At 37.4% G+C, this 21,678-nt stretch overlaps 1 protein-coding gene across 2 annotated transcripts in view; it reads left to right on the forward strand.

Annotated features, from left to right (window-relative positions):
* pth1r (parathyroid hormone 1 receptor) overlaps positions 1-21,584 on the forward strand; it is a 75,469-nt gene extending 53,885 nt beyond the window's left edge. For both annotated transcript variants that reach the window (XM_057334318.1, XM_057334317.1), the window contains exons 5-13: positions 6,538-6,632; positions 14,115-14,301; positions 15,632-15,785; positions 16,384-16,444; positions 16,737-16,803; positions 16,894-16,988; positions 17,099-17,240; positions 17,926-17,967; positions 18,577-21,584. In XM_057334318.1, coding sequence (XP_057190301.1) covers positions 6,538-6,632; positions 14,115-14,301; positions 15,632-15,785; positions 16,384-16,444; positions 16,737-16,803; positions 16,894-16,988; positions 17,099-17,240; positions 17,926-17,967; positions 18,577-18,930 — 1,197 coding nt within the window. In that variant the 3' untranslated portion in view covers positions 18,931-21,584. The remainder of the gene's footprint in view (positions 1-6,537; positions 6,633-14,114; positions 14,302-15,631; positions 15,786-16,383; positions 16,445-16,736; positions 16,804-16,893; positions 16,989-17,098; positions 17,241-17,925; positions 17,968-18,576) is intronic.
* The last annotated feature ends 94 nt before the right edge of the window (positions 21,585-21,678 follow it).

The raw sequence follows: 21,678 nt of genomic DNA on the forward strand, positions 1-21,678 counted from the left end.
AATACAATAGGTGCTAATACAAAGTTACTAGTTTCAATAAAAGCCAGATCAATACCTGTTGAGAGAAAGAGAGAAGGTTAGTTTTTTTTCTTTTTCTCATTTGTCTGTCAAGTTGTAGCGGTTTTAGCTAACGTTATTATATTGATGAGCAAAGCTCACCAAATATGGTGCTCCACCAGATCTTTCAAGATCACATCCATGAAATTAGTTATTTAAAACATCAATTTCAGTCAAGGAATTAGTTTAGCTCAAAGGAAAATACGTATAATAATCGTGATCAAATATACATATTTTACGGTCTCTGATTAGTAATATAAAGCATAACAATACTTGTATGCATTCGTCCAGCGAATGCCTCAATGATATTATATACTTTACATTATCTCATGGCCATAAGTAAAGTGACTTTACCAAACAGGATTTAGAGCAAAGGTAGCGAATCGAAACACAGTAGAAGGGACCAAACTTGTGAGCGTGAATACAGAAAACCCATCACAAATGAATATATATGGTTGTTTATTAAACTCTACATGGTAAAAAAACAATGACGATCGCATAAAACAAACAAATACATGAAACACAAATGCGCTAGGAAGCGCGGAGAGAGAAAGAGAGAGAGAGAGAGAGAGAGAGAGAGAGAGAGAGAGAGAGAGAAAGAGAGGGCATGGCAGCGATTTCTGAACACCAATAAAATCATCTTTAACAAAGAGGCACAGACTTAACGCAGCTATTCTATAAATAGAAACGGATACTTGCAAGCTCTGTGCTGGACCGATATCATTATGCGCGTGTAGAGATGGAATTGTTCAAAAGGTTTCAGAAGGCAGTCCTGCAGAAAGATGTGGGCCTCGTGATCGGCCGCATGGCTTAACCACGTGGCAGCAGAAGTCCATTGTTCCTTCTTTTCCCCCAGTGGGGGGGAAAGGGCAGTCTCCGAAGAGACGCCACGAACCAAGTTTTGGAGGCAGGTATAGCAGAAGAGAAGAGAGGAAGAGAGTCTTTTCAGAGCAGGCTCGATATTTAACTTCATGAGAGGGCATGCCCACCTGAGTTTGAATCGACCAATCAGAGTTGAGCAGGGAAGAGGTTCTTTGTCCACTCAACAGCTAATTTGCATCTTTATGACCTCCTGGCAACTTTACAAAATGCCATTCCAAATTATAACATAATGAAAAGAGAATGTTCTATGGTCACACAATATATGTAAACAAGGAGGAATTTACAAACATTTATATATCAAATATGCTAAGGTTTGAATTGCATCAAGTCATGATTCATTCGGAGGTACGAATACAAACAAAGCCTGAATTAACTTGCCTATTTAACAATTACAGATTATATAAAAATGGCAAGAGTGACAACATATAACCTAGATATTTAGATATATTTATAGAAAAGGACAGTTGAATCACATACTGTAAGTTCCTATTTGTCAGAGAAGTTTCTCTGGTTAGCCTCAGATGTTAAGTTTCAGATTAGACAAAGAGACTTCTCCCCTCTGCTTTGAAGCTTAGGAGTCGTAAAATATCCAACAGAGAAACAAAAGGTTATCAAAACTCTCAGTGAGAGGTTTTGACTCTGGTCTTTTGATGATGGTATCAAGAAACCAGTAGAAAGGGGAGTGAAGGGGGTTGATGGCTCTTCTTTTAATGACTCCGACCATTTGGCTTATGCTAAATTCTCTACAAAGTATTCACAGAAGAGATGGGTTTTAAGTAGTTTTTTGAATGTTGTGAGAGATGTGGTTGACCGGACTGAGTTGTGAAGGAGAATGAGCGGGAAAGCGATTTACTGCCCTTATGAGAAGGCAATACAAGACGCCGCCGCTATACCTGAACAGGGCATAATCAAACTCCTTGATCATCATTTATAGGATTTTGTATACAATTATAGATCAATGTGTTATTGCTTACATTTTGTTTTTGTATTTTTGTGAATAGGGTAGTTTACAAATGAAAGGTAGCTCAACTTAAGGTAGCTCACCTTAATTCTGTTTAATGGAGCAGCATTGTTTCATTGTTCAGCAACCGAAAACAATGCAAACTCTGTTTTTACATTACACCCTTTACTAGAAAGTTGTAATATTTAGTAATATTATCGTATTTATATATTCCTATATGTAATGCAGTTCATACTTTACTGACACAGCAAACTGCAAAAAGTCAAATTGTGAAAATGTTCTTTGCATACAGTCGTACTCTCCAATCTTATCACAATACATTTCGATTGCGTCATCCCACAACCTCTACATGAATAGACCGAAATGAGGACATTTTAGCATGATGTAGAATCTAGATGAAGTAATTTTAACCTTTCAAATCAAGTGACTGTAGTTTGTCATACACAGAATCTGTACAAAACTGTTGCCGTTACACACGTCGCACGTATCATCTCATTTGTTCATTGATTATGAAGCCAGAGAGGAGCCTACATTTCAATCATATCTGATGAGCTCTGAAATCGTGTTTGAGAGCATTGATCCTTTCACAACTTTTCTATCTCGGATGTGAAAGTGTATAATAATGCTTTTTAAAAGTGCTTCTCAGAAATTTGGTTCTTGAAAGCCCAAGGATTCTTTTTTTCAAATATTTGTTTGAGTTTTCGAGTTTTTGTGTCACGGTTTTCCTTTGAACTTTAACTTGGTGGCTTGAGTCTAGGTGCTCCATTTTAACGATCTAAGCGCATGGTCTAAAGCGCAGGGCGCAAGTGCACTTAGAGTGTGTCCGAATCCACTCTTGTTAGTTTAAGGACGGGAAAAACTGTCAGCGCGCCAGGCACATGGTCTAAACGGGTCGCCCCTATTCTCCTAATGAGTCATGGGTGTGTTTTGGGCAGACGTACTGTAAACCAATTAGAGTCTCATCTCCCATTCCCTCTAAGAGCCAGTTGCGTTCGTGCCATGGCGGATTCACTATTTACACGGCGGAATTTGCGAGAGCAAAGACTGGGTATCTGCTTGTGCGCGAGGTTAAAGCGTGCGAGCAGTCCATCTACAGGACAAGCCAAATTTTTTATCTTTATGTAAACAATAATAATCTTTTGCATTGTAATCCATTTATTTTTAATATTTGGTCATGTTTTTTTGCAGCTGTGCGTCCCTCTGTGTATAATAAGCAGAATGTACGCGCGTTGTGCACCCGCCTATAGGCGCATTTACTAACGCGCTCTTTAAATAACCGCCATTGACTTTAGACCAGGTTTGAGTTGGTCTATGGTGCAGTCTATTTTCAGTTCCTCATAATAGCAATGCACAAACAATGCGCCTGAACACACCACTTTTTTAGACCAGCACGCCCATGGCGCACAAATGGGCGCAAATGTATTTGCTATTTAAACAACGTGGCACAGGATGGAAAAATGAGATCTGCGTCGGGCTGAAACTACCAAAAACATTTGCGCTGCACCTTGTGCCGCATTGCGCCGGGTGTACGATGGGGCCCTAGGAATCCATAGTTTGAGGTCTCGCTCTTTGCTTCCAATGTTTACATTTGATGAACTCCCAAGAGGCAATTCTGCATTTAATGAAAAGTTAATCCATTTAAATTAAATGAATTTTGCAGCGACCAGGCGGCACAAACTGAGCAGCGGGTTTGGCCGTCGCCCCGCACGCTAAATGATAGCAGCTGGCAAATCTTTTGTTTCATGAGCTCCAGATCACCTTGAAACGCACGCCGCCGATCCAGCTACACCTCGGTCAGCGCGGTCACAAACCGACATACCCGCCTGTCTGCAGCCTGAAGTCATCCGAGTTGAAAATGTGGCAGCTCACCGCTTGCTTTTTTGTCAGGCCTGTGAACTTCATGACAAACTATTTTCACAGGAGGCTGCGAGCAGACACCTAAGTCACCGAGCGTCAGCTTGTTCTTCAAATAAACACTAGCATTTCAGTGAGAAAAGCCTCTGGCAGGGATTTGCTTGGTAATTCCTTTAAAGCTGTAACGAAGATCCAGCAGTTGAACTTTGAGTTTAAAAAACTGCTGACATATTTGATGACATTTCATATGGCGTAAATGGCAGTGAACTGTAGGATGATAATAATAGCTTAAAAGTGCTCTTGAGTTGCGGAACATAGCCCTTTTTTGTTGTTGTTGTTGTTTTACACCTACAATTTGTCTTTCACCACTCAACAACTAAAAAAGACTTTTTAATGTCAAATCGAAAACAGTTCTCTTTAAAGTAATCTAAAATAATTGCAACATAACAACATAATTGATTAAATCATCCTCAAAATCATTTTATTGTTATTATTTGTATGGTGTTTGGTAGTTACTGATGTAACAGATTGTCCCGTGGGGGATACATTTTTGACCACCTGTAATAAAACAAACCTAAATCATGTAGCCAATTTGTTTTTGAAGTCTTGTACATGTTTGCTTGACAACAATGTACTAAAAACTGAAATGTTTTTACTTTTCTTTTTCGGCAATGACCCACATTGGTTTTTGTTGTCAAGTATTTGCGAATGCCTATAGACCAGAGCCATTGAGAGAGAGAGTCGCGTCAATTCCGTTGACTCCAATGGAACAGTTTTTTCACAGCAATGGCGGTTCATGGAAGCTCTCAATAGTTCCCGGAGGTTACTAGTAACACATGGAGCTGCAGCTAAACAGACCAACTGAGGTAAACTTTTAACCCATTTAAAGACGTAAGTCATTTAATGAATAAAAAAATGAAAGAAAGAAATCATTTAAAGAGAAAACATAACTTCCTGGAACTATCTGAAGGCTCCATGAATCACGTGACACGTGGAAATTTCGAATTTCTGTTGGCGCAACTGTCTATCTCAATGGCTTTGCTATAGACTGAACTTGCAATATGCATGCACATGACATCCCAACTTACACAATGAAGAAAAATCAACACTTCAGGTTACCTCATGAAACAGAGAATGAAAAGCACAAGGATGGGGATGGATATGGGATTTCCAAATCACTGAATATCCTTGGTGGACAGTTAAATCAATAATTAAAGAATAGAAAGAATATGACACTGCTGTAAATCTACCCAGAGCAGCTTTCCTGAAAGACTGACTGACTGTGTCTTGAGGAGAAAAAGCTTTATGGGAGAGTGGCAAAGTGAAAGCCACTGGTAATAAAATGTCATGACATCTCGGCTTTAGTTTGCCAGAAGGCATGTGAGAGACAGTGAATCTGACTTGAAAGGGGTTTCTGTGGTTTGATGGGACTTAATTCAGGTTTTTTAGCCATCAGACTTAACAGAATATTTGGGACAAGCCAGACATTGTGCATCATCAAAAAGCTTGGTGGTGGCAGCATCGCGCTGTGGAGATGTTTCACTGCTGCTGGACATTTAAAAGCATACCCCCCCACCCAAGTTGTTGTATACATTTCTTTGTGCTGTTGAACACAAACAACGATATTTGGAAGAATGTTAGCAAGTGACATTTCTGGGGCATCATTGACTGCCATACAAGGAAAAATTGCCCTAGACCTTTTTTCTTTCCTAAATTCTTCGAAATATCTTATTTTGTGTTCAACAGAACAAACAAAAATAATTAATGATGCAATAATTTTTACTACTATGGTAGTCAATGATGTCCCAGAAATGTCAGTTGCTAACATTCTTCCAAATATCGTTGTTCACCAGAACAAAGAAATTTATAGAGATTTGGAACAGCTTGGGGGTGAATAAAGAATGACAGAATTTTTATTCATGGTTGAACTGTCCCTTTAAGAGAATAGAGCAAAAATACAGATATGCAGATTTTTCAGAAAGAGATTTTCCCAAGCATAAAGACAAATAAACAACAATGTTAATATCTTGGGAGTGGCCCAGTTTAGATTACAGTTCAATTGAGAGTTATAGAGTGGATCTGGAAAAAGCTGTTGACTTACTTTCTCTACTTAACACGGAAATAAAGTCTGAACAATTGCAATTTATGAAAGCTGATAGAAAGCAATTCACAGATTCAAAACTATAATGCCAGATGTATAAATACTGACTTGATACAGTACGTATACTTATGTAAATGTTTATGTAAATTAGGTAAATTTTGTGCCAAATTCGTAAAAAAATTATAAAATGTGTGATTTTGTTCAATTATGGTAAAACAAATGTTTTATCACTATTAAATCGTTTTATCTCTATTTTTAAATTACAACACATATAAACATATATTTGCCTTAAAGGGATAGTTCACCCAAAAATGAAAATTCTGTCATCATTTACTCACCGTCAAATTGTTCCAAACCTGCATAAATTTCTTTGTTCTGCTGAACACAAAGGAAGATATTCAGAAGAATTTTAGTAACCAAAGAGATCTCATCTCCAATTGACTCCCGTAGAATTTATTTTTCATACTATGGGAGTCAATGGGCGATGAAATCTGTTTGGTTACTAAAATTCTTCTGAATATCTTGCTTACAACTGCATCATAACTAAAGCAATCCAAGATACGTTGAAAAAATTATTCTGGATTGTTTTGTGTGTACAGTGTGACTCATATTCTCTCTCTCTCTCTCTCTCTCTCTCTCTCTCTCTCTCTCTCTCTCTCTCTCATTTGCTGTCCCCACTCAGGAGGTTTTTGATCGGCTTTACCTGATCTACACAGTGGGCTACTCCATCTCGCTGGGATCACTTATGGTAGCGACGGTCATCCTCGGATACTTTCGGTGAGAAAAGCCTGCCTCCTTGTTTTTTCAGAAGAGGTTCACAGCAGGCCTTTAAAAGCCAGGAATCTTTGGCTGCAGTTTTATAAGCTGTTTCTCATGCTGGGGGATGTACAGAAAACACGTTTATGTGTCTTTCAGAGATTCTCATTACAAAAATGTCACATCAGACAAGATGCATGTAAGTGGAACACCATGATATTGTCATAGTTTGTCTTGTTTATAATTCTCAGGTGTGCGTAGACACATGAATAAATCCTTTTTTAATCTGTGCACTTAGGCTAAAATCTAATACATGCACCATTATGTTGAAATATACTGTACGTATGCTGGGCTTGTTTGCTTGTCACAATTGTTCTAGTTTTTGTCAATGTTACAGCATTTGTTTCTAAAGACATCAGTTTCTAAAGACATCAGCTTATGAACAAATATAAATCTATATGACCTGAAGGCCTGTTCATACCAAGAAGCTGTTCACAACACGCTTTGTTTATTTTTAGCTCACACACTGCAGTTTTGCATTTTAAATGTTCAATCACTTTAAATTAGACGGACTTCAATTGGCTGTCAATGTTTTATCCTTCATAAGCTGGAAAAGAAATCAACCTAAAAGTGATCCCATCAATATTGTTCCCCTGTATCATTATCATTATAGATGTGGTGTGAATGCCACTTTTTCTTTATAGTCCATCATCATCCTTTGTGTTAAAAGGCCTTTAGTGTTAAAGAGATAGTTCACCCCAAAATGAAAATCCTTTCATCATTTACTCACCCTCATGTCACTCAAAGCCTGTATGACTTTCTTTCTTCTTCGGAACACAAAAGAAGATATTTTGAAGAATGTTCATAACCAAACAACATTGCCTCCCATTGGCTTCCATTGTATGGACACAAAACCACAGAGACATTTCTCAAAATATCTTCTTTTGTGTTCCACATAAAAGTCATACATAGGTTTTAAACCATATGAGGATGAATAAATAACAGAATAGTTCCTTTAACAGTTACAGTAAAATCCATTTTTAAGGGATTCTTTTTTTAGTGTAGAGAAATAGCAAACTGTTTGGTATGGTCAAACTTTGCGTTTTGGCATTCGACTAAAAGGATCAGTTTTCCTAATGAGCTGCATCAAATGAATGTTTACCCAATAGTTCACCTAGCGTATGCGCTGGCCGTTTTTCAAGACTAAGACATACGAGTGCATTTATTACTTTCACGTTCAATCGTTCCATTTTCATTACTAATTAATGCAAAGAGGTTCCCTTCGGTATTTATCCAACGGGCTTATTCAAATAAAAGGTCGGGTCGTGCGCAGAACGAGCTGCTGACAGGTGCCGGGTTCGACTTGACTCTGCTCCAATGCTCCGTGTTATTAAGTGCCGGCCCCTCGCCTGGGCACCAGGAAATGCGGAGCAGGAAAATGACTTTAATAACGGCTCGTTTGGTTTCCCTGCTGATGGGCTGCCAGTCTCTCCGCGCTCTCCATTCTCAGCGTCAGAGGTCTGGTCTCAGGTGCACGAGCTCTGGGACGTCAGCCATGCAGAGCGAAGACTTTTAAACATTAGCAGCAGTGTTTCTGACGAGCGGATCAGCTCCCCGGAGCTTCCCGGTCGATAGTTCCCAAAATAGTGGTTAAACCACTATTTTTTAACCACTATTCCCGGTCGATAGTGGTTAAACATCAGTAGTCTAATGATGAGGAGGAAAATGATCCACACTGTCACCTTACACTCACACAGAGAGGAAAGCTAAAAAAATAAAAATGATTAACCGAGGGTTTCGGTTTTCAACATGCCTGACTGCTGGAGGAAATAAACTCAACGGTTAAGCAGTTAAACATTTTGGGGGGAGGATGGGGCAATGGTAAGAAATGGCACAAGCTCTGTTTTGTTTATGCTTGCCTGAATGATCAAGGTCTGAATGGATGGTTCTTGCACAAGAAATTTACATTTGTAAAGCCTTCACAAGAGCATGATTATAAAAACTTAAAGGTTTGTGCTTCAAATGAGATTCATTGATTTATCTGACTCCGCCCATGTAGTGGATCAACAACCTGCTGTGCCTTCAATCAATTTGTGGTGATGAATCTCAGCTTAATTGTATTTTATCTTCTGTTGACACTGCTTAAAGCCACAATATGGAATATTTGGGCCGCTAGATGGTGCACTTTCGAAACAACAACAAAGGGTGAAGCTAAATGACGTTATGTAGGAGAGTGGAATTATGGGACATGTCGTTTTCACCATCTAGATGGAGCATATGGAGATCGCCCGTCATGTTCAAAAAAAATTGCTTGACTGTCTATTAAAGGGGCGATGAATTAAGACCTCAATTTTAACCCGAGCTTTTGTTATATAAGAGGGAATCGTATTCAAGTGAATATCCTGTAAGTGTCAGAACTGAAAATGTCCTTGTTACTGAAATTACAACTGTTATTGACACCAGGCTCAGCGAACGCCAGGTCCTGGAATGCACCTACCTATGACATAGATAGGTTGAACACCGCCTCCACAGAATAATATCAACGACTACTTCTCTAGCCCTGCCCACTGGTTCGCAAATGACTTTAGCCACACATAGTACACACTCCCGCATTTGTGATGATTGACAAACTGGTAACCATAGCGACATATTTTTCGGGTAAATATACATTTAACTAAACTGCTGATATGCGCTGTGTTGTGTTTATGCTCGGAAGGCTCCATCACACAGCACTCTTTTGCTGTGTTGCCATGTTTGTTATTATTATGCGCTTTTATGCTCGTTGTTTGGTCATAGATCAAAAAGCCTCGGCAGTTAGGGCTTAATAAATGGTCTGTTGCATATTTTAAGAATTTTTGGTCTTATAAAATATATGAGCAATTTGCATTTTAAGGTTTGTTTTTGTCTAGTCTTTATTGGCTTATTTTTTCTGTAAAGATCTGGCAACCCTGTCACTTCAGCGAAGGGCTCTCGAGAGCCACTAGCCCCGTGTCATATGTGCAAAAGTGAGGACTTCTTTCACTGTTATTTTTATTTAGAGCGACCAAGCAACAAACATGCAACATGTGCAGCGCCTGGTTGTGGAAGAACACAGTCGCTTCCTTCGGATTCTGATATTAGGAATGTGTGGTTGAAGTTTATTTTTAAGTACGTTTCTGCTCACGTGGGTGAAGCATTGAGCATTTGTTCACTTCATTTGGATTCCTTTTTGAACAAGGCGCTGCATTTGCGGAGAGACTAAAATTAAAAAGCAGTGCTGTGCAGTCAATATTGGATCTGACAGGAATGGCGCAGCAATCTTATGTGAGTAAAACATATTTGTACTACGCATCACTATTGCTTTGTTAGAGATCGCTTGATATGTCCTGATAATATGTAACCTAATGTTACGTGTCTAACCAAGTTCACAGAAGGCTCCAACTTAGTTTACTACTCAAACTGCTATCAAATCATAGAAGTGGGCGTTTACCTCCAAGTCTTCAATGTGGCACGCTCATTAAAACAGAGCGTTTGTCGAGACGGCCTCAAAACCCGGGTAGAAAATAGCCTATTACTTATTGATTTTGATGTTTTCGAATGTAAAAACCACATGAACATCATAAGTAGACCTCATACAACAATATAAAATAATAAAAACGGCCAGTTCAGGACTCCTTTAAAACACATGCGAGAGCGGAGTCTCTCTCGAGTCCAAGTTGGTCGCTCTCTCCATTTCGAAAACGCCGATATTAATCCTTGTTTTATTTCTTTCGTTTGTCCATAAGCCTACTTGCCTCATTTGGCCTACATTTACACCTTTTTGGGTTTCCTTTACTCACCAAAGAGTATCGTGATCCATAATAACAGAACAACAGATGCTGCGTCCCAGATGCTGTATAACCACTTCCGCATTTGCGTGTTGCCGTAGTTAGGGCTGTCACGATTATGAAATTTGATTGACGATTAATTGTCTGATAAATCATTGCGATTATGACGATTAATTGTCTGTTTTGGGGCTTTGACGATTATGACGATTAATTGTCTGTTTTTGAGCTTTGACATTTAATTCTCATTCATTTTTGATTCAGCGATTGAAACGACCATATTTTTCTGAATGCAAGACTATGTTTTTTTCTTGGAAATACATCGTAAAACATTGGGTCATCATATATTTAAGGTTTAGGCTTTTACCTGTCAATAATACAACCACCACATACTTGTAAATTAAGTAAATTGATCAGGTGTGAATTGAAGCCACCATTAAAATACTATCAGTCATAGAAAAGCTTCTAGTCTGTTTTTTTCTCACTTGCAAGACTACAATAAAATTTTACTTGTGTGTTAGGGAAATTTTGGTAGACTGGTTTTCACACTGAGATTTGCTTAAATATTAAATTGTACTGCATTTGTATATGTTTTTTTTTTTTAAGTGATTGTGTTGTGGTGGTACATTTTACAAGTATTACCATGCTTTAGTAACAATATATACACTAAAATATGCAATATGCAGATGCACTACAGCTCCCCCTAGTGTCTTCTATAGAGATGTGCAATAATTGCGATGATCTGAAACCATCGCGATGAGGTCAAACAATCGCGATGAGACGATTATTTAATAATCGTGACAGCCCTAGCCGTAGTTTCTACAACCGGAAACTGAGGCTAGTGCGGGGAAGCGGATATTAAGTCACTGATATGCGACAAATACAAGGGAGACAAGGGACGGGCCATTATTTTAAATAGGAATTTCTCTGGATTTGCACATTCTTGGGAACATTTGGGATAATGTAAGTTATATTTCACACAACTGCATGAAATATATCACACTGTGCTAGTGATTTTTGCATATTCCATAACAAAATTATTACATATTGTGGCTTTAAATTATTCATTGAGGATTGATTTGTTGAAGAGAATTGGCGGTTCAATTTCACAGCGAAGACAGACCTGAATGTCAATTTGCAGTAAAGTATGACTCTTGCCCCCTAGAAACAATGCTAGTACCCACTGTTAACTGGGATGTGGAGTGACCATCTGTTTTATCTAGTGCTATCCCTTATCACTATTTGAATAATAAATTACTCTCCTTGTAATAGAGTGCCGCAGGGGTGGCGCATTTTTGTAGGCTAACCTGGAAATTAGCGTTGCACTTGTTCCCTTGACCCAAGCCTATGGTTTTTTCCCATAGACTTTTGGAAGATTACAAAAAATATGCTCTGTGATTAGCAAAGGTTTGTGGAAATGACATGTTTTAACTATCAAGATAATCTTTATAAATTAACACAACATGTACTAATTTTGAAGCCCAAATACAATCGGCAGAAGTAAAGCTAACAACGAGGCTGTAAACATACTACATGGTAGAGGTCTGCAAAGTTTGGGTTAATGTGTAATGAATAGCCTCAGGTTAGGGTCGGGTTCGGGTATGTAACAAAAACAATATATAGGCTATATACAAAATTTGAGTGCCATGACGTGTGCTTGTGTGTTTGCTGCGTTGTGACCACAAGAAACACGAGAGAAAACACACACACAAAACTGTTTTTCGCATAAACTGCGCATGTGTTTCCGCCTCCCGCTCTTGTCCTCGTTGTCACAACAGGTGATGGTAAGATGAGTTAGATAAAGCAAAATATTAGCGAGGGAAAACTTATTACAGTGCACTCTGGAAGAATTATGATCTTGTCATAACTGTCAAGACTGGCCCGTAGTATCCTCAGCATCCCTGCAAGTAGCAGCAGCAGCGAGAGCAACGGCGCTCAAACCATCAACAGTAGTTTTTGAAGTTTGAGTTCCAGAGGGTTACTTTTTTTTTTCTTTTACACCTGTTCACCCACAGCAGAGTTTAGTTATTGGTAAGTCTGTGCTATTTCTTATCTTTTCTTGTGTGTTCACTGCTGAGGGGGCGGCCGTGCCTTGATGAAACTGTCTTTGCTTACATGTAGCTATTTGTTTAATTATCATCGCAAGCAATCATAAAATGCAGCATATTTCGACAAAGCTTGCTGTTAAACGCACTTCGGGTTCGGGTCCGGTCTTAAAATCTAACTGTAACGGTCGGGCCGGTGTTGTGCCGAAATGCCCCCCTGCCAGATTCTGCACCTCCTTCAATAACACGATGTCCGATTGGCTAATTCTAACCCCTCCCCTAACACCTAATCCTCACCCTAAACATTGTGGGGAGGGTGGGTGCAGAATCTGGCAGGGGTGCATTTCTCTGCATTACACAATAAACAATCTCGGGTTTTCATTTAAAGCCCATGCAGACCTCTACTACATGATCACCAAGCCTCCAAAAACTTTCAGACCTTATTTAAAAACATGTTCCCTGTGAGTAACTATTCTGTGAATAAATCTAGAATCTACGTTTTTGAGATCTGTGCCCATGTTGCATTATTTATGATATTTTTGTGCACGATAACATTTAACGTCCCCCATTTAGCAACTTGTTAGCAACTGTCGTTTTCAAGACACAATAAAGCTGAAAAAACTCATGAGCGGGTCAAGCTTTTGTTTACCACAGACCTTATTTCAGACATTTAACCAAAATCCCATTCAAAACATCCATTGACTTTGGAGCGATGGAACCGAAAGAGCTCAAATGCTAACTCACTTATGGGTTTTGTACACAAAAACACGGCATCTCTGCGGTAATTAGTAGCAAGCTTTTAGAACTACGGTTTACTGCAATTATATCCTAAACCTGTTTCTAAAGAACTACAGTATATTGAACTTTCATTTTTGGTGGGAGAAGAGAAATAGTTTCAAAGAGGAAGAAAATTACATTTTGATGACACATTGCATTTTGATCATTTTGATGTACTGTAGGATTACAAATACAAACATTTTGTAAGACCAGGAGGGAATACCGAGTCAATTTTGATTCAATGTTGACTTGTCAACAGGGTGGTTGGAAAACAGTTGACAAAATTGCAGTCTAAACTGATCAATGTCTTTCATGTGAATTGGCAATGTGTTCTGTTGAATGTATACACTGCTTTTACTGGCGCCGTTTACTGGGAACGTCAACACAACATCTTTTAGGAGACAAAAATTGCAGATGACATCAGAACCAAATAACAACCAATCAGAACATAAACAAGTAAACTTCAGTTTAAGAAGACGTGAGCACAAATCCTCAAGGGCTTTTCTCAAATAGACTCACTCCGGTCAAGCCCGCTTACAAAAGCGTAGACAAGCTGAAGGAAACTTGGGTAGCACATGTTTGCAATTTAGTTTTTATAGCTCACTTTTCGAGCTCTGCATTTTCGACATTTGGGCTTTCCGAACCCTTTAAATCAGAAAGAATGTGTTACAGTCAGCGACAGGCTCACCTGGTTTCAATTAAGACTAGTATTGTTCTTCTAGCATTGGAAAGCAACTGAAACACACACACACACGCCTGCTATTACATGCTGTTTGCCGATATCCCTTTGATTTCACGCTGATATCCCTTTGATTTCACGTGTGATCCCGTCTGTGTTTTCTCCTGTAATATCATCCTTTTATTTCTTTTTCATTTAGCCGACTGCACTGCACCAGGAACTACATCCATATGCACCTGTTTGTGTCATTCATGCTGAGAGCCGTTAGCATCTTTGTGAAAGACGTGGTGTTGTACTCAGGCGCCGCGCTGGAGCAAATGGAACGCATCACTGTGGAGGATCTCAAGTCCATCACCGAAGCACCTCCTGCTAACAAAAACCAGTTTGTAAGTGGATCGGCTGGATTTGCACTAGATCAGCAAGGTTTTGAAGGTTTTGCTGTTGCCATAGAAGCGTACAGGAGCATCATTATCATTAAAAAAGTACTTCCTGCATGCTTTTGTAACCAAGAAACGGAGGGGTTTAAGTTATTTATTTATTTGTTTAATCACAGTATATTAACATACAAATTGGGCTGCACTATTTAATTTCAGTATTGGCAAAGCATTACAATTAAGACAGCCTTTGAAGTAGATGTCATGACCACAATCTTATGTCACAGTATGTTTTAATTTACATAATGGTAGTGGTATAGTATATCACAATACGTAAAACATGGTGTATATGGGTGCAGATTAACTGCATCACGTGTCCTATGGTGTGACAGCAAACAATCCAGAAAACAAACGGTTTAATAATGTATCATTTTATATTATTAATATTTGTATTTATAATATAAAATAGCATAAGAGAGATTTATCTTTGTTAGTTTTTTCTCAATTTTTGCTATGTCACACCACAGGACACATGTGGTGTGACAATGCCAATACACCTTTTGTGTATAATACATATTCATCTATACATTTTTATTTGTCTATATATTCTCTATATTTTTGGGATAAGGAAACATTTAATATACTCTGTTAAATAAATAGTGAGTAGGATATTATGAAGACAACATATTCAAACTTGGCTATAATTAGAGTAATGTTGGTTGTATAAACCTGGATGTATTTGTACTGTTCACAACTTTCACAAAAAAATCTCTTTTCATGATAGCTTTACAAAGAATACTGCCTTACAAACACCCACTAGTTTTGTGGGATAAACGGAACTGTGGTAAGAATAACACACTATTAAGATAAAAACAAATATTAGATTAAAAAGGAGATAAACACTTGTAAATAAATATGAACACTTATAAATGGAATAGTAATAATGTTTAGTGGACCTTTAAGATTTTTTTTGTCTTTAGATTGGATTTTCTGGGAACCCTTTAGAACCTTCTGGGGGCCCCCTTTGGGGTCCCTAGACGCCAGTTTGAATACGTTTGGTCTAGCATAGTACATGTAATCATTTTTTATAGATAAACAAATAGAATAGAAAATTGGTGAACAAAGAGAATAGAAAAATATGTACAGAAGTTCACATATACATAAAATGATTACCAGTGATTCTACCATTGTAAAGTGCATATGAAGAGAAATCAGCACAGAATATCAGAGAGATTTGGGGACTGGGTTTTATAAAGAACCCTATAGCAACTATCCACTGCAAAGCAACACAAATCAATGTGAGGGTGAGATGCATGCTAAATTGATTTTCAATCTCCTCCAGATCGGCTGTAAGGTGGCTGTGACCCTCTTCTTGTACTTCCTGGCCACTAATTACTATTGGATCCTGGTGGAAGGCCTGTATCTCCACAGCCTTATTTTCATGACCTTCTTCTCAGACAGGAAATATCTCTGGGGCTTCACTCTGATTGGTTGGGGTGAGTAAACTTGTTTACTGATATCTCTGATTTTAAAAATGATTATTTGGCCTCTGGCCACTTAAACTAAATCATCGAAGAGAATTTAATGATCATTTTCTTTAGATTTCTCTGTGGGCTCATTTGAAATTTCACTCAGTTGATCAATCGTTTAATCGATCTGTTTTCCAGTTTACTCCTAAATTCTGTCAGCAGTTTCTATGGGGTATTGCTAATTGCTCCTATAGCGCACAGTGGGATATTTTACTGGAGACCAGCAGGCACGTTTGAGGAGCTACTCTGGACTTTACAGCTCCTGCATTGTACACACTGTGCGGATAGTTAGACGTGCACAGCGCATACAATGTGGATGTCGTGAAGCTAATACACCTCCGTGAAGCTTAAACCTAAGCTGTAGGGCTTTGTAACAATGGCTGTGATTTTTTTCGTGGCAAATCTGAGCAAAGTTTATAATCAAAAGTTTGAGTTCGGAAGTTACATTTAAAGATTCCCATCGTATGAAACATTAGTTTTCAAGCAATAACATTTTCAATTCAGTAGAACTACACATGTTCTTTTTTAAAAAAATGCATTTGAAAATTCACGTTTCGCTAAACAGGTGTTCCGGCGATGTTTGTGGCCGTCTGGGCCAGCGTCAGGGCCACACTTGCTGACACTGAGTAAGTCCTTAAACTAGAATCTGTGTGCCAGTATTACCAGGTTTCCATTTCTACTGAAATGCTCAAATTGAATTTGCATTTTAATATTGATTTTAGCATGCTGTGCAAATAAAATGTTGTGTATTTGGGTAAATGTTCAAATAAAATGTTATCCTTTCATACGCATGGAAGATTGGATTTTTTGCAATAGGCTCATGAAATAAAACATGTCTGATCACAGTAGAATATCTGTTAAATATAAATAGGATTTAATTGGCCTGTAAAAGTAACTTATTTGGTTTATGGTCAACAGGTGTTGGGATTTAAGCGCAGGAAACTTAAAATGGATCGTGCAAATCCCCATTCTCACAGCAATTGTTGTAAGTTTAAATTGTGTTTGACTTACATTTAAACTGTTTTTATGTAATTAGTTGAATTTTATTTATTGTTCATTACCTTTTTTTCCCCAGATAAATTTTTTGCTGTTCCTGAATATCATAAGAGTTTTGGCAACAAAACTTAGAGAAACTAATGCAGGGAGATGTGACACCAGACAACAGTACAGGTAACACATCTTTGCTTTCTTACAACTACAGTGCAGTATAAGCAAAGCAGACAACACAATATAAATTCAAATAATGTTTTCTCGTTTTGGTTTGTTTTTGTCCCCCACAGAAAGCTGTTAAAATCCACCCTTGTCCTGATGCCATTGTTTGGAGTTCACTACATAGTGTTCATGGCGATGCCCTATACAGAAGTTTCTGGAGTGCCGTGGCAAATCCAAATGCATTATGAGATGCTATTTAACTCTTTCCAGGTAATATTTCAAACTTTTTAACAAATAAATACAAAAACCCCATTTTATGCCTCGTTGAGAGCCAATACCATAACAGTCCGTGCAAATTCATCTTGATAATGTGAGAATTTTGGGGTGTAATAAATCACCGTTTACTTTATTTTGCTATCCTCGCTTACATAAATAATATACAAATTATATCTGGTGTCTGAATAATTTTTGGTTTGCCTGTATAACACAGAAAGCTTTGGAACCAGAAACTCCTGCATTGATCACATTATGGTAGACTATTTCATCTTTAGATACTGGAAGCCTCGTCTATGCTTTCCCATCTGCACCGGGTTTTGATTATGTCAGCTAGACGTCTGTAAGAGATCACATCTCATCTGTACTGAACATATTGCACTGGATAGCATTGATTTAAATGTGGTATCGTTTGTTGACACCAAAAGACTCTGAATGAAGCCCTATTATTTACTTTCATTGTTTTACAGTGTTTATTGTTTTTCTAATCATTTAGCTCTTTATTGTTTTGAAGTATATTTTTATAGATATTGCATTGGCTGTGCAGCATTTAGTAATTTAGTTTCCTATTGTTTGTTGCACATTTTGTGAAATGAAGTAGGTCGGTTATCATACATTTGAGACTTAAAGAAAATGCAATTCTCAGTAATATTGATACTAAAGTTCATACTTTCTTTCGCAGGGATTCTTTGTTGCAATCATATATTGCTTCTGCAATGGAGAGGTAAGACAGAAATTATCCCGATTCTGCATCACAGATCATTTAAACTGTTTTGTATTATTTTTATATATTAATATTATATATAAAAATAATAAATTAAAATAATACATTTGAATATTTATATAATAGTTTATTATACAGCCACAGAAAAAAATTAAGAGGCCATTTCAGAGACTGTTTTTCTGATTTTAAAATGTACTGTTTCCAGTATGTTTTGGTAAAATCATTCTGTGAACCCCTAACAATATTTCTCCCAAATTTCAAATCAAAATATTTTTGTATTTACATTTATTTTCAGAAAATGAAAACTGGAGCAACGATGCTCTGTATTTTTTATGGGATAACCTCGATTCTGTATCACAGTTTTCATGTGTCAGTCTTTCACGTTGCTGTTGGATGACTTTGTCACTTCTGAGGTTTGATTTTATTGAAATACAACACACACTGGACTGGAATGGCCACAATACATCTAGAAATGCTAAATTTGAAATGAAAAGTTGGAATGGTCTGTTAATTTTTTCCGTGGCTGTATATTTATAGCATGTCTAGTTAGTAGCAGCATTACTAATGTCAAATAAATAACTGTTCACTGATTCTCTCAATGCTCTTTAGGTCCAAGCTGAAATCAAGAAGTCATGGAGTAGAAGGACACTTGCTCTGGACTTCAAGAGGAAAGCTCGTAGCGGCAGTAACACGTACAGCTATGGACCCATGGTGTCCCACACCAGCGTGACCAATGTGACCGCACGAGGCCCCCTGGCCCTGCACCTCACCACCCGCCTGGGGCCCGTCACCATCAACGGCCATCGGAACCTTCCAGGTTACGTAAAGAACGGCTCCGTCTCAGAGAACTCCATCCCGTCCTCGGGCCAGGAGCTTCATATACAGGAGGAAGAACCTTCGAAGAACTTCCAAGAAGAAAAAACGACCCCGGTGGTGGAGGAGGAAAGGGAAACAGTCATGTGACTTTAAATACAAATTTCTTGTGTCATTACATCAAGTACATTAAAGGATGAAAGAGTCCTTTGTTCCTCAGGATTTTCTCACAATTTGGGTTGTGGGACCATCTCAGATGTGTTGGAGATATCAGCAGTGATATTTTAAATGAGCCACAAAGTTTTTCAAGACTGGAACTAATACAGACACCAGGAAATCTTAACCAGGCGTGTTTGGAGAATAAAAACAAATAAGGTGTTTTGTTTTGATCATTTCTGGTGAATGTCTTCATATGTTGCACGCAAGTTTCTGCATTGTGATCAAACATCGCTTTCAGGTTTTCATCTCACCTCTGTTTATATATACTGTATATATACACAGATCTGCAGATTGTGCTCCAGGATCAAGTCATGTGAAACATATGGCATTGTGGACAGTGAATTGTAACTAAGAATCTCATATTATTTTCAATACATTTAAAAGCAAAAAAAATTTGTGTTTGGCGCAAATGTCTTTTTTTTGTACTGCAAATAGATAGCATCTCAAAGGGTTGCCAGTAGAGGCACTTTTTTATTATGGTAGCAGGATGTTGTTAGTAGAATGTGATATTTATGTGTCTCCAGGCCTTGAGCGATTGTGTCTAGTTTATCTGCTCGTTGATCCATGGATATTTCCTTCATTAGTCTGGCAGGGAAAACAAATGTTCATTTGCTCTGAATCTGTGCAGATTTATATAGGCTTGCATTATTGCCAGAGTTCGGTTGGTAAGGAAGTCCAACATTTTATGTGTTTTGCTGAGAAATGTACTGTGTGCTAAGCATAAAAATGATATTCTGTGTTAAAATGGTTGAATTTTCTTGGTCATTTTCATTTGAGCAACACTTTATAATAACTTTTAATAATAAAATGTAATTAAAGTTAATAATATTGGTTAACACTAATGCCCGGTTTTACAGACAAGGCTTAAGGCTAGTCCCAGACTAAAATGAATGTCTGAGCTGTCTTAACTAAAAATAACTTGCTCTCACATATTTAAAAATATATCAGTGCAATTATTTTGTCTCAAGATGCACACTAGTAAAAAAATGATAGAAGTGATTTAAATATGCAAATTTAACTATGGAATAATCCTGGTTTAAGCTATGCCGTCTCTGAAACCGGGCCTAGATGTTCAAAAAAGTATTGGTACTTGCTCGTTTAAACTTGCCATGATGATGCAAAAGTGTTGTCACTGGTTGCGTTGCTTGGGTGTTCTGGATGCTTGATAACTATTCTATTGCATACTGGCCCAAATGTAAAGTCTGCTCTATATTCATTCATGTTTGTTAACATAAAGTGCTAAATTTAACAAACCCCAACCCTAAATATTTAAAAATGTTTTTAAGACATTAATGAAAGTTATTATTATGTAGCAACCAATATACCTCATTCCTTATATTGTTCTCCATTTTCTTAACTCGCATAGTTTTAAAAATACAACAAAATCCACCAGGAATTCTAGGAAATTAGGGTTTTCATTTATTAAAGCAGCTTTGTGATGTGTATGGTGACCATTCAAGGAATTCTTTGAACCCTTTGAAAGCAGTTGTATTGATTCCTTCCATTTAAATTTCGCACTTTCCCCTGTTATAATGATATATAATTATAATAATATAAAACCCTTTTGTATTCTGCACACTTTGATTTAGTCTCAAAAAGGCATTTATTATACCTACCATAATTTCACTGAACTCATGCCTTCCTCCTTTGCCACTTATTTCATAATAATGTATTTCGTGCATTTACGAGCAGCTGAAAATTCCCATTTGCCAAATCACAATCATCTCATTTTACTGCTATTTTAACAGGAAGGGTTTTTACCTTGTATACATGATTTATGAATAAACCTATTATTTATTTGTATTAAATGTAGCGTCAGTATTATAGATGATCATCATGGTTTGTTACGTGACGTTCTGCTGCTTTTTACATTCTTGTGCATACAATAATATTGTGGATATATAAATAGGTCTCATTGTTTACAAATCATGAAAATGTCCATCCAGTTATATGAGCTAAATGAAGACGTTTCGTTGCCATTCTGTAAGTATGATGATTATGTAATGATCCTATTCAGGATTGTGATTTCATATGCTGGCCAATTCATACAATGATTGTTTGACCATTAACTTGATGACTGTACAAATACTATACTTATATTTAGAACTTCGCTTTCAAATGGAACGTTAATGTGCTATTCAAAGCTATGTTAATATAATCAAATTCAGTTTTTTTAAGCATTGGTTTTAAATGAGCACTTTAAATTTCAAAGGGTGTTTTTACTTCTGATCGATATGTAAAAATATACACATGTAATCGGCTTTTGTTTATGTACATAACCCAATCCTGACCTTGAGTTAGAAGACCGATTATGCTAATACTTGTTCATTTTACCATTGAACTTGAAGCGTTTTGATTGGTTTCGTCAAATATAATCTATTTTCGCACTTTATACGCCTTGATACTAGGTCAGGCTGTATTTTTCCATCATTCCCTCATGTTCTCAGAGAACAGTTCAGTGTTATTCACATTTTCGAAAATTTCCTTAGAATATTTTAATTCAAATAATTCAAATGTTACATGCTACTTTGTTGTTCATATTACCCTTTTTTGTAAGAACATCAGTATTGTATTTAGTGCAGATATGTGTTTATGGAAAAATTAATAAATGAAAATGTATGTATATAATAATATCTGTTCGTCCTTAAGAATGATTTCACACTTGTTTATAATGTATGC

This window comes from Triplophysa rosa, linkage group LG5 (assembly GCF_024868665.1).
Source record: "Triplophysa rosa linkage group LG5, Trosa_1v2, whole genome shotgun sequence".
Taxonomy (NCBI): domain Eukaryota; kingdom Metazoa; phylum Chordata; class Actinopteri; order Cypriniformes; family Nemacheilidae; genus Triplophysa; species Triplophysa rosa.